The sequence below is a fragment of the Equus quagga genome, chromosome 5 (genome assembly GCF_021613505.1).
Source record: "Equus quagga isolate Etosha38 chromosome 5, UCLA_HA_Equagga_1.0, whole genome shotgun sequence".
Classification (NCBI taxonomy): domain Eukaryota; kingdom Metazoa; phylum Chordata; class Mammalia; order Perissodactyla; family Equidae; genus Equus; species Equus quagga.
Genome location: NC_060271.1, coordinates 108,761,460 through 108,774,027, shown reverse-complemented (window position 1 = coordinate 108,774,027; position 12,568 = coordinate 108,761,460). Strand labels below are relative to the sequence as shown.

The following is a 12,568-nucleotide window of genomic DNA, read 5'->3' as shown; positions in this document are numbered from 1 at the left end:
ATGTTGATGTCTGAAAAACGTATCATTTGCAGATTTGATAACGTCGGGAGAAAACAGCTGTATGTCCATTACGAAAAGACTAACTGTAAACTCAGTACCTTGGTAATCTTGAGTTTCTTTTTCCTTTAAACACTCACTGGGTTTTCTACGTGGTGACCCAGTGCTTCTTTGATACTGGAAGACTACAACAATTGGGAATTAAGAGGCCTGGGTTCTAGCTCCTGTTTACCACTAACTCGAACCTTCTTTTCAGAGTCTCAGTTTCATTTTCATTATAAAATTAGCAAACTGATGTAGATTATTTATAAATTTTCTAAATCTAAAAATCTACAAATTTATCATTTTATATTAAAATAAAAATTTGAAGTAGTGATTTTCCTTCACTTTACAAATATTTTAGTAATAAAATAATATTCTGAAAATACAACCCTTTCCGTTCTTACCACATAAAGCTCCAGCACGACCTTCCAATGTAACCTGCCAGGTGAAGGAATCACCTCGGGCCTTCTCAGCCTCCAATTCCTTTAAAGAACGAGGGAAAACATTTCGCCACAATAACAACATTTTGGGCAGATGGTAACGAACAACAGATGGTCCTAATGGAGAAAATGAGAACGCAAAACCATACATAGCTATAACATACATTACAAACAAAAGTCAAAGAAAAGAGCCCCACACAAACTTTAACAGTATCTATCATTTCACTCTATCTTTATGACTAATATTGACATTTTCAAAATGTTTCTTATTCAGTGAGTAAAATACATATCTATTAAAGTATAATAAAATTCACCTAAAAAGTAACAATATTTCTGGCATCCAAACATAAAACAAATTCACAAAAAGTAATCTAAAAGAAATTATCCAGATATATTCAGAATGATGGATTATATCTTATCAACGATAAAATATACCTGGGACACATTTTATGATGCCTTTTCTACAAATATATATGTATATAAACAAACACACCCACTCCCACACACATACATACATATATTCTGTCATTTTGGGGGGCAATTTATATGGTTAACTTAGTTTTATGGAGGAGCATAACTAGGAACCTATATTTACATTGCTAAGGAATTCATTTAACATATCATTCAACAGTCTTAGGATAAATTTCTGGAAAAGAGTTACTCCTTCTTATTTTCTTTAGAAAACCAGGTCCAAGTATAATTTCCAAAAGGGAGATGCTTAAGGCGGTAACTTTTAGTGCACACACACACTTTCTATAGCAGAAGCTAAACATGTGAACTACAAAAATAGGCCAACCTCATCACAATCATAACATGTATTTCTGTTCTACATACAATGCTAAACTTTGCCTGCATCTCAGATGTGTCACAGCACTGAGGAAAGTGAAGCGTATAACAATAAGCCTCAAGAGAGCAGCACCGAAAATACTGTTTAAACGTGATTTTATCACCCTACTAAAATCACGTCACTGGTCCTTACTTTGGGGATGGAATGTGCTCCCCATACTCTCATCTTTTTTGATGAAAACCAAGCTAATGAGTTAGACCATGGCTATCCTGATGGTAAAGGTGAAACTTTGCCAACAATTTTCTCATTAAATGTACTTAAGCAGCAATTACCAAAAAGAAAAACCTACTACAAAATAACAGGGAAAACATCGTTAGCATTTTACAACCTCATTCAAAGTCCAGAATGTGAAGTTTAATACTTTTAAATTAAATTTTCTTTATAGTCTACTGACAGTTATAAAATAAGACAAAATTCTACTCAAATATAATTATACCTAAAGTCATAAGTGCTCCAAGTAAAAGCCATCCAGCTTGGGTGCGCTGTAAAGACAGCCTGCTATTTTGGGCAGCGGTTCGTAAGAGATCTTCAGCAATACTAACTACCATCTGCAAGAGAAATTCAGAATTGGATTTTAATTTAAACAAGTTAAAGAAATCAAATAAGAAGATACATAGCTGGTATACATTATTTAAAAAGTTGTCCCTTTTTTGTTGCTGTTACCATGTTTTTAAAGAGGCAGCATGAAGATCTACTCCATTGTGATTGCACTGCTCACTCGGAGGAGACCCAGAACCACACAGCGGATTAGAGGGAGCTCGGGAGCCAGAAGGCCTGGGTTTATACGCCAGCATTGTCATTTCCCAGCTTTCTGACTTGGGACAATTTAATCTCCCTGCCTCAGGTCCCTCACTGCTAAAACAGGAATAATAGGAGTGCCAACCTCACTCTTGTGAGGATTAAATAAATTAACACAACATGGCACTCAGAACAGTGCACGTCCATGTCATCACTAAATAAACAGTATTATTACTAGTAGTAGTATCCTAAATTCAAAGATTTGTTGAACTCCTATTATGCATCTGCTATTAAGCTAATCTTATGGCACTCACAGTCTTAGAGAGATAAGACACAGGAAAAATGGGAAGTAACAAACAGCAAATGATTAAATGACAAAATAATAATACAAATGTAGTAGTGGCCAGCAAAGAGAAAAGTTATGATAGACTGAGTAGCTTTAAAGAGATTTCATGAGAGAGATGGAACTTGAACTGGGCCTCTAAACAAGTAGATAAACTTGGTACAGGTCAACAAGAAGGGGGATGAAATTCTAATGTAAGAGATTAGCATGAAGAAAGGCATGATGGCTGAAAAAAGCATGGGAAGAAACCAAGATGACTAGTCTGACTAGAGCAGTGAGAAATTAGAATGAAAGGGTAAAACGAAGGCAAATTATGAAAGCACCAGTTTACCAGACAGAGGTGGTTATATTTTATCTTCCTAAGGGTCTCTGAGCAAATGTGGAATATGAAAGTGGTGTGGGAGAGACCGGAAAAGACTTCAAGAAGAATAATCAAGGAGGAGGCAACTGTATGACAAAGGGAGATGGAAGCCTGGATTCAAGTGGTAGCTATGGAACTCCCAGGAACGAAGGGACATGGGTCCAATGACCCGGAAAAAATAAGAATTGAAAAATGTAGCTCCAATCTGCCTATGTAAAATTGCAAATAATATTTATATAAACTCTTAGAACTCCTGAGAAGAAAACCATGATAGAAGTATAAGGTATCATAGAAAGAAAACGAAAAGAAGAAACTGATTCAGGAAAACCATTCAGGTTTTATTAAGTATTATCAAAATGCTAAATATGGCAATAGTATATTTTCCTGACATTTTGAATATAGCAATGTGAATTTTTATTTCTAAAAGCTCAAAGAAAAGCTCTGGTTTCTAAGGGTTTTATCTCTAAATTATAAAATGATACTACCACCAGACAAAACCCATCATTCCTATATCAGAACTAAATATCAAATTTTAATTAGAGTCCATCAACTCCACATTAGCAGAATGCTCTATTTTACCTTATCATAGAAAAAAACAGCTGTCATTTGATCACCTAGTTCAACATTAAACACAGAAGATGTTTAATAAATAAAGACTAAACCCCACACAATAGCACTTACAGTTCTAGGATCTCTGCCATACCTTTCCCTTGGCATGAGGAATGCCCAAAGGGCACTGATGGACTCCACCTAACAAAGCAGCCATTGCAAAACTGTACCCACTAACAGCTTCTGGTGAAGTTTTCAAGTTGTTGAGCCGTTCTGCACATCTGTCTAGAAATGGCGTCAACTGGAAAGGTAACGCCACGGCCACACAGCGCAGACACCAGGCAGCAGCAAGTCGAGCTGCCATAGTTGGGTGAAGAAGCACTGAAGTCACAGTCTCCAGAAGTCCTAAAAGAAATACGCAAAAAATTACTCTTTAATGATGTCCATTTCAGGAATTTAGAAGATTATGTATAACACAATCATCAAAATCATAATTATTACAGTTTTACAGAGACACTTTCAGAACTTCGCCCCAAAAAAATATATTAGCTCATAAACAGTGGAGTACTTTAAAGAAACATTTTCTAGAAAGAACGCAGTACCATTACATCCAATAAAATACAAACGTTGACGTAAAATTACATGAAAGTGTTTGATAAATTTTAGCCAATTATTAGAAACAAAACTACCATGACTGTTTTTGATTTGTCGCCCAAAACTTTACTTCAATATTTAACTTAAGATTCACTATCGCAGTAAATCCTAAATAAAAGCCAACTGTTAAATAATCTAAACTGCTAATTATGATGATCAGCAACTGATGATAAGCAATCAGTAGTTAAATATCAATCACATCTATGACATTGAAAATAGTGAAAAAATATTCCACCGTACAAGTGAATACCATACCTATGGATGCTTCCTGAATAAGAGGGGATGCCGTGGCATTTAGGCTCTGCACCAGGCTCCCGAGCTCCTGTAGGGCACAGACCATCACGTGCTGGCTGGCGGCGATGTCTGCTGCTCCAGATTTGTTTTCACCACTAGTGTCATTCACTACTGCTTCTAGAAACCCAAAATCAGGGATTTGATGTGGGTGAATTAAATTGTGATATAATTTCTTTGATCTATACTATTTATGTTTTTAAATCATACCAGTTGATGCCTAAGTGTTAAGAACTCTGTATGTAGTTATTTCTCAGCAGAAAACTTGTACAAATAAACACTGAAGTGACTTAAAAACACTGTTTAATGACTCAGGACAATGCTATATATACTGAGGTATTCTGTCTGCTTCTAGGAACACAACCTAACTTTAGTAAGCAGTAACAAACCATAGTTTGTTACACAGTAACAAAAGCACAGACTCTGGAGAAAGAAGATTTGCGTTCAAATCCCAATTCCACCAGTCATGTTAGCAATGTGACACTGGACAAGATACTCAACTTATCTAGGTCTCAAGTTCCTCATCTTCTGAAAAGGTTAAGTGCCTATCTCAAAGGGTATTGTGATGATTAAAAAGTCAATTCGTATAAAGAATATAGACAATGCTACCCCCAATACACATTCAGTAAATGTTAGCAGCTATTATTGTTACCGTACTAATACTGCTATTTAATAGTGCTGCAATTGCTATTAAGTGCTGCAATATATCGGTAACATCATTGTCAACTTACTGACCAGAAAGCAGATTTAAAAGGAAAGTGCCTTTAGAATTTCTTACTGGGATGTTCCTCAAACTTCCCACTAGCTTTGCTGTCCCCTTTCCCCACCTTTTAACTTCCACTAGAATTGAAATGTATTTAACAGGAGACAACTAAAGATTCTTTGTCAAATTACTAATTGAGAATATATTCTGGCCCATAAATCCCAGATATATAGCATTGTATTTAATTCTGCTTTTAGGATTTTTAAAACCCAATGGCTAATCTATGGCCTTGAGATGAATAACCCTTAAATGACAGTAAAACTTTCTTACCATTTTTGCATTCATTATGAATTAATAGACTATAAAATATACAATACAGAATAACACAATATAACAGATTAATATATTATGGACTTAAATAAATACCTCTTTTCTTCTTAGATATTTCTGGACTTGGAAATGCATGAACTCTATCTTTTGATTACTAAATTATAAGCTCCCTGAACAGGTGTTATTTGTGTGTAGCTCACTATTCTACTCCCACCATTTGGCACTCAAATACTTCTTCAATGAATCAATGTATAAGTATTTTTCAAATTGTGAACCTAGAACAGATTATTTTTACATATCTAAAGAACAACAGCTCATTAATTTAAACACCCTTAGTTCACAAATTATAACTTTCAGTTAGCCCTAGGCATTTAAAAAATGGTTTGCTTATTAAGCACAAAAACTATAACTAAACTATTTGTGAATTTATTTTTATTAATTTTATAAAATATTTAATATGTATTCTCTAAGTATAAAGTACTGATATTATCTATTCATTAAATTCTTATTTCTAAAGACCACTATTAGGCAATATAATTTGCTTGATTAAAATTAATGCATATTCCCAACAGTGACAAAAATAAACAGTCTTACAGAATTTGTATTTTACCTTGCATTAGTTCCCTAATTGAACTGTAAGCTCCATGAAGGCAGAAACTTTATCCCATTCATCATTCAAACCCCAAATTACCACTATGCACTCTCAAATGCTCAATAACTATTTGTTAAACTGAAAAAATTATAAAATTGACACTTCTTAGAAAAGGATTTCTTTTAATTATGGATTACTGAGGTTTCACAGTATAACCACAGAGGGCTAATAACCACCTGTAACTGTTCCTCTCTAGGTCTTCATATTAAGTCTATTATGGGAGGGAAAAAACAATAACGTATTTATAAAACAACAGGCTTCAGGCAAAAAAATCATAATAGATTACCTCTTAAAGATAGCAAACCAAGGTGCTGCTGCATACCAAGAGAGCTATAAAATCAATGAAGTTACTAGAAATAAAACAAAAAACCTAACCTTACAAACATGCTACCCAAATCTTGAAAAACTCTATTTCATTGTAATTATTTGTTGTTTTAAAATGAAATGAGTACTGAATAAAAATGACTATTAAAACACAGTCCAGAAAGAGATATGAACTAAACAGATCTATTAGTATTTACTAAGAATAACAATAAAGACCTAAACAACTAAGGTAATCAACAACACCCATTATGATATCAATTCTTACCTACTGCTTTCATTTGTTTTCCAATAGCTTGGCATATTTCTTTGGCAGCTGCAATCTGGGCTTTTTCACCTAGCAAACTGCCCACGGTAGCTCTTAGGATAAAGGAGACACATCGTCTTGAATACACAGCCTCTACGTGCGTTTGTGTTGCCCGAGGGTGGGAAACCAGATCAAGGACATGCGACAAGAATGTAGCAAAGCTACGCTCCAACCATTGACCACCCAATGTTGTTACAAAAACAACATATGCCTATAAATAGATGAAGATACAACCTCAGGTACATTTACATAAATAAACTGAAATTACAGATAAAGCAACTACAGAAATAACTGGTGACGGCATGCAACACAAATATTTGAGATTAAAATTGAGAAACCTGAGATCTTTTTAACACTTCTAGCATAGGACTTTCTGGTAGACGTATCTTTTGACTAAAAACAATTCTTAGGAATATAGCTTCATGAAGGACACAGAGAGTGGTGAGGAAAGAAAAGCTGAAATTACCCTGGTGATGAAGACGGTAAGAGGTCATAGGAATAAGAAAATCCTAACATCCTAAATAAAAACTAACCTAGAACTACAAAACCTTTGCTTAAGACTGCAAGACAAAATGGTTTACTTCTATTTCACACTAGTTTCTGGAACAAGGTATAGTTAGCAAGATTTTGACTAAGATCAAAGGAACCATTTCAACTTACTAAGTGTTAATTATTACTAGATCATTAAGCATAATATCTTATTTGGTGTTACCTCTTATTTGCAAATTGTAATTCCAAGTCAGCTTTGATTTCATAATTACATTGGTGATTAATCAGTGATGATAAATCAAAGTATTAATCAATATTTTTAGCTATAAGGTCATTGGAGAACATTAACATCTAAATGCCTCAAGCTACCTGAATACAATTTCATTTAAAACTGATTTATTTTACATCAATTTTCTGCCAAGTAAAATTTGGGAAAATTTTCTTAGATATTTATAATACATATATTAGACATAGGCTTATTTATACATCGTTACGTATCCAGCTTTTCATATAAGCATCTATTTATTTTTTTATTTTTTATTGTTTTTAAGTTTTTTTCTATTTTTCCTTTTTCTCCCCAAAGCCCTCCAGTACATACTTGCATACTTTTTTTAGTTGTGAATCCTTCTGGTTGTGGCATGTGGGACACCGCCTCAGCATGGCTTGATGAGCAGTGCCATGTCCGTGCCCTGGATTCAAACCAGTGAAACCCTGGCCCATTGAAGCGGAGTGCGCGAACTTAACCACTCAGCCATGTGGCCGGCCCCTAAGCATCTAATTTAGAATTTGAATGTAATTGATTCATTTGGTAAAAAAAAATGTTTCAAAAGAAATCAGACAATATTAAAAATCTCTCTGTGTGTGCTGTTACTTAGTGAGAGCCTTCCAAGAAATTTCACAAGTGATATGAACAGAATTCTTTTACACATACATATTACAAACCTGTGTAACTCCAACTCTCACTTCACGATTAACAGACCCTCCAACTTTTAACATTTCTCCACCACTCTTTAAGAAACCTGACCCTCCACGTAGAAATCCTGTGGCCATGAGTTCCAAGACTTCATCAAAAGTTGCTCGCTTCACATTCTGGCGCATTACTTTCAGGAAGAAAAGTAAATTCATAAGCAAATATATTTTGCTATTAGTTAAATAATATTTTCTAATAATCTAGCTTTAAAATTCAAGTAATTATTTTAAAAAATACTTTTACTATAAAGGAGTAGGTCATTTAGGTCATTTAGTTTTCTTATAAACTTAAAATGTACAATGTACTTGTAAAAACGAACATTGAAGCAAAAAATACTAAGAAAAATGGAAGGAGCTAGAAATCAAAAGCAATTCAATAAATCTACGCACAAATAGTCTAATAATTATGTTAACGTTGACATGTGTAACACAGGAGAAAGCACACAGCACATACTGCTAACTGATCACAGCCCTCATTCTCAACTGAGATGGACACAAAGAAACTGTCAAGACCATGCTTCCTACACAACAGTTACCAACCAATGTATTAAATGTCACTGGACTGCAACCAACTTGCCATCCCTGGTACAGAAAAAGTCCTTTCATATAAAGTAGCAAACAATCCTCAAAAAATTCTGTAGGAGAGGCATAAAGCTCACGATTAAATATGTAGGCTTTGGAATTGGACTGCCTGAGTTTCAATTTCAGTTCTGACACTTAATAGAACACAAATTACACCCTCTCTCTAAGCCTCAATTTCCTTGTTTACAAAATGGGAATAACAAGAATACTTACTTTTGTAAGGATTAAAATAAAACAATTCTGTTATATGCTTAATTCAGTGCCTGGCACATAGTTAGCACTTAATAAATGTTACCTATTATCATTATCATCATCTAATTCATGGATTGACACAATTATCATTAAAGATGAAGAGACAAAGACAGGGTTTCACAGCTAATAAACATAAGAGCTAAGACTTGAATCTACAACATCTGACTGTCTTTCTACTATACAGAGATGGAGCAGGGGTGGGGACTACACAGTGTCTACTCACGACTGTCCAGGAAGCACCTCTATGGAACTGGGAGGCACAGCAGGAGTCGCAAGAAAAATCAACGCTGCCTCTGATTCTACTTACAATAATAGTCAAGAAAAACTGAAAAATAATACTATGCTATAAATGGGGATCTACTCATGAGATTGAAAGTAGAAAGCATATAAAGTGCGAAATTCCAATCCCTTGAAGAGAATACAAAACCATTTCATAACTCTCGTTCCATGTCCAACATACTTGCTACATATTATCCTATACATTATCAACACAAAAAATGTCTTGACTATATCAAGGAAAATGCCATTTGGGTACCTCCATTTTATGAAAAAGTAGACAAAGATACCTAACAATTTAAATCCTTTAAAGTGACTTGTGTATTAGTAATAACTCATTTAGAAGGAAGTGTTCCATATACCTTCAAATAACCTTTTACAGTCTACATCAGGAGTTGGCACACAATACCTGTTGCTTGTTTTGGCATCAATGCTGTAGCCATGACTGTTCCTAAGAGTTTGGACACTGCCACTCGTACCCCATAATTTGAGTTTTCCAAAGCCTTAAAGCAGAGAGTAGCTATATTTTCCAGTTCAGCAGTCCACATGAACACAGCTTCATTCTGTAGCTCTAGTAGACACTGGAATTTAAAAAAAGAAAAAAGTAAATCACATCCTACAACTTGCACATCCAGACATGGAGCAGTAAGAACCAGATTTACTCACTCTCCTAAAATAACTAAAAAATTGGACAAACTAAATCAAACACCATTGTGCAAGACATTGGACATGAGGCAATGAAGGATAGTGATCCTTAAGAGATGGAAAACAAACCAAGTGAACCCTACAACTGTCCCAGCTTACGGCCTTGAGAGAGTTTCCAGCACTTGGGAAGAAACATTTAACACTAGACTCCTATATTAGAAAGAAGAAAGATCTCAAACCAATAACCTCAGCTTCTACCTTAAGAAACTAGATGACGTACAGCAAATTTAACACAAAGAAAGCAGGGAGAAAAGGAAATAATACAGATAAGAGAGGAAATCAATGAACTAGAAAACTAAAAAAGAGAAGAAATGAAACCAAAAGCTGTTTCTTTTGAGAGGACCAACAAAAGTGATACATCTCTAGCCAGACAGATGGGGAGAGAGAGAGAGAGAGAGAGAGAAGACACAAATTACCAAAAGTAGAAATGAGAGAGGTCACATTACTACAGATTCAATATATTAAAAGGACAACGGGAATATAATAAACTTTATAACAATAAATTTGACAACTTAGATGAAATAGACAACTCAAGAAGACAGATAACCTAAATAACCTAATATCTATTTTAAAAATTGAATTTGTAGTTTAAAATCTTCCCCCAAAGAAAACTGCAGGCCCAGAGAGCTATATTGGTGAATTAACCAAATGTTTAAGTAAGAAATAATACCAATTCTATACAAACTTTTCTAGAAAACTGAAGAGAAAGTATACTTCCCAACTCATATTATGAGGTGAGTCTCACCCTGATAGTGAAATCTGACAAAGACACTACAAGACAAGAAAACTACACACCAATATCCCTCATTAACAGAGGTGCAAAAATCCTAAACAAACTTTCAGCAACTCTAATCCAACAATATATAAAAAGGATAATATGTCATGATGAAGTGGGGTTTAGCTTAGAAATGAAAGATTGGTTAAAATTGTAAAACTAATCAATGATATTGATTACATTAGCAAACTAAAAAAGAAAAGTAATACAATCCTCTCAATACACACTGAAAAAGCATGTAAGTAAAACTGGGGAAGCTGAACAAGATCAGTGGATTGGGTCAATGCCAATACTGTATTATTATATTTGTTTCAATACTGTACTACACTTCTGCAAGACAGAACCATTGGGGGGAAGTGAGTAAGAGTTTATAAAGACCTCTCTGTATTATTTCTTACAATTGCATGTAAATCTACAAATATCTTAAAATAAAAAGTTTAATTAGAAAACAGAAACAAAAACAACACAATAAATTAAATTTAAAACAAAAGGCAGTTGACAAAATCCAACATCCATTCCTGATAAAACCTCTTAGCAAGTTAGGAATACAAAGGAACTTCCTCAACGTGATAAACATCATCAAGAAAAACTGACAGTTGATCACAGTTAATGGGGAAGGACTGAATGTTTTCCCTGTAAGGATCTGGAATAAGACAAGGATGTCTGCTCTCATGTTTTCTACTCAACTTTGTATTGAAGGATCTAGCCAGAGCAATAAAGCAAAAAAAAGAAAGAAAGAAAGAAAAGGTATTCATATTAGAAAAGAAGTAAAACTGTCTTCATATTCTCAAGAAGGTAACATGATTGTCTACGTAGAATATCTGATAGGACTAATAAATCAGATTAGCAAGGTTGATGGATATAAGATCAATGTACAAAAATCAATTGCATTTCCATGTTAGTAATGAACAATTAGAAAAAATCAATACCATTTAAAATAGCATTAAAAATATGAAATAATTCAGGACAAATCTGGCAGAAGATATGCAAGATCTGTACACTGGAAACCACAAAATGTTACTAACAGAAATCAAAGAAGACCTAAATGAATGGAGAGATATATCATGTTCATTGGCTGGAATACTTAATATTTTTAAGATGAATCAAAATCCTAGCATGCTATTTTTGCAGAAACTGATAAGGTAATTCTAAAATTCATATGGTAATGCAAATGACATAGAATAACCAAAACTATTTTGAAAAAGAACAAAGTTGGAAGGTTAACACTATCTGGTTTCAAGACCTATTTATCAAGGTATAGTCATCAAGAAAGTGTTATTGACATTAAGACAAAAAATAGACCAACGGAACACGATAGAGTCCAAAAATAGACACGTAAATGGACAACCAATTTTCAACAAAGGTGTAAAGGTAATTTAGTGAAGAAAAGATAGTATTTTCAACATGGTGCTGGAACAGGTGGATATCCATATACAAAAAAAAAAAGAACTTTGATTCATACCTTACACCATATAAAAATATTAACTCAAGAGCGACATCAGCAACGTGGCAGAGTGAGCCGTTCCCTTTGTCTCTCTCCCCTCAAACTACAACTAAATGTACATTTATTGATCAGTGGAGGATACCTACACAGCATATCAGGATGCCTGAGAGACCCACACAGCCATACATCTGAAGGGGGATGGACTACCACCGGGCAGGTAATAGAGATAGATAAGCACTCTCCAGCCTCCCAGCAGCCCTGTACACACGTGCAACTGCTCTCCTGGCTGGAGCACTCATAGCACTGCCGTGGCCCAGAGGGTGGGAGTGCACCTCAGCATGACTGCAGGAACAGGTAATGGCAGCCCTGAGCTCCTGTGTGATCACTTTCTTGTCTAGCAGGAGAGCCCACAGTGCCACTGCATCTGCAGGGAGCAGACCAGGCTTGCACCCAGTGAGGAGGTCCCACCCACCAAAGATAACTGCTGGTGCAACCTAGAAG

The 12,568-nt window shown here is 34.8% G+C and overlaps 1 protein-coding gene across 2 annotated transcripts in view; it reads right to left on the bottom strand.

Moving 5' to 3' along the window:
- The window catches only part of HEATR5B (HEAT repeat containing 5B), a 103,681-nt gene that overhangs the window by 75,416 nt on the left and 15,697 nt on the right, over window positions 1-12,568 (bottom strand). For both annotated transcript variants that reach the window (XM_046660574.1, XM_046660575.1), the window contains exons 6-12: window positions 9,553-9,724; window positions 8,007-8,164; window positions 6,537-6,786; window positions 4,227-4,382; window positions 3,472-3,722; window positions 1,763-1,874; window positions 444-596 (exon numbers count right to left, since the gene is read on the bottom strand). In XM_046660574.1, the coding sequence (XP_046516530.1) occupies window positions 444-596; window positions 1,763-1,874; window positions 3,472-3,722; window positions 4,227-4,382; window positions 6,537-6,786; window positions 8,007-8,164; window positions 9,553-9,724 (1,252 nt within the window). The remainder of the gene's footprint in view (window positions 1-443; window positions 597-1,762; window positions 1,875-3,471; window positions 3,723-4,226; window positions 4,383-6,536; window positions 6,787-8,006; window positions 8,165-9,552; window positions 9,725-12,568) is intronic.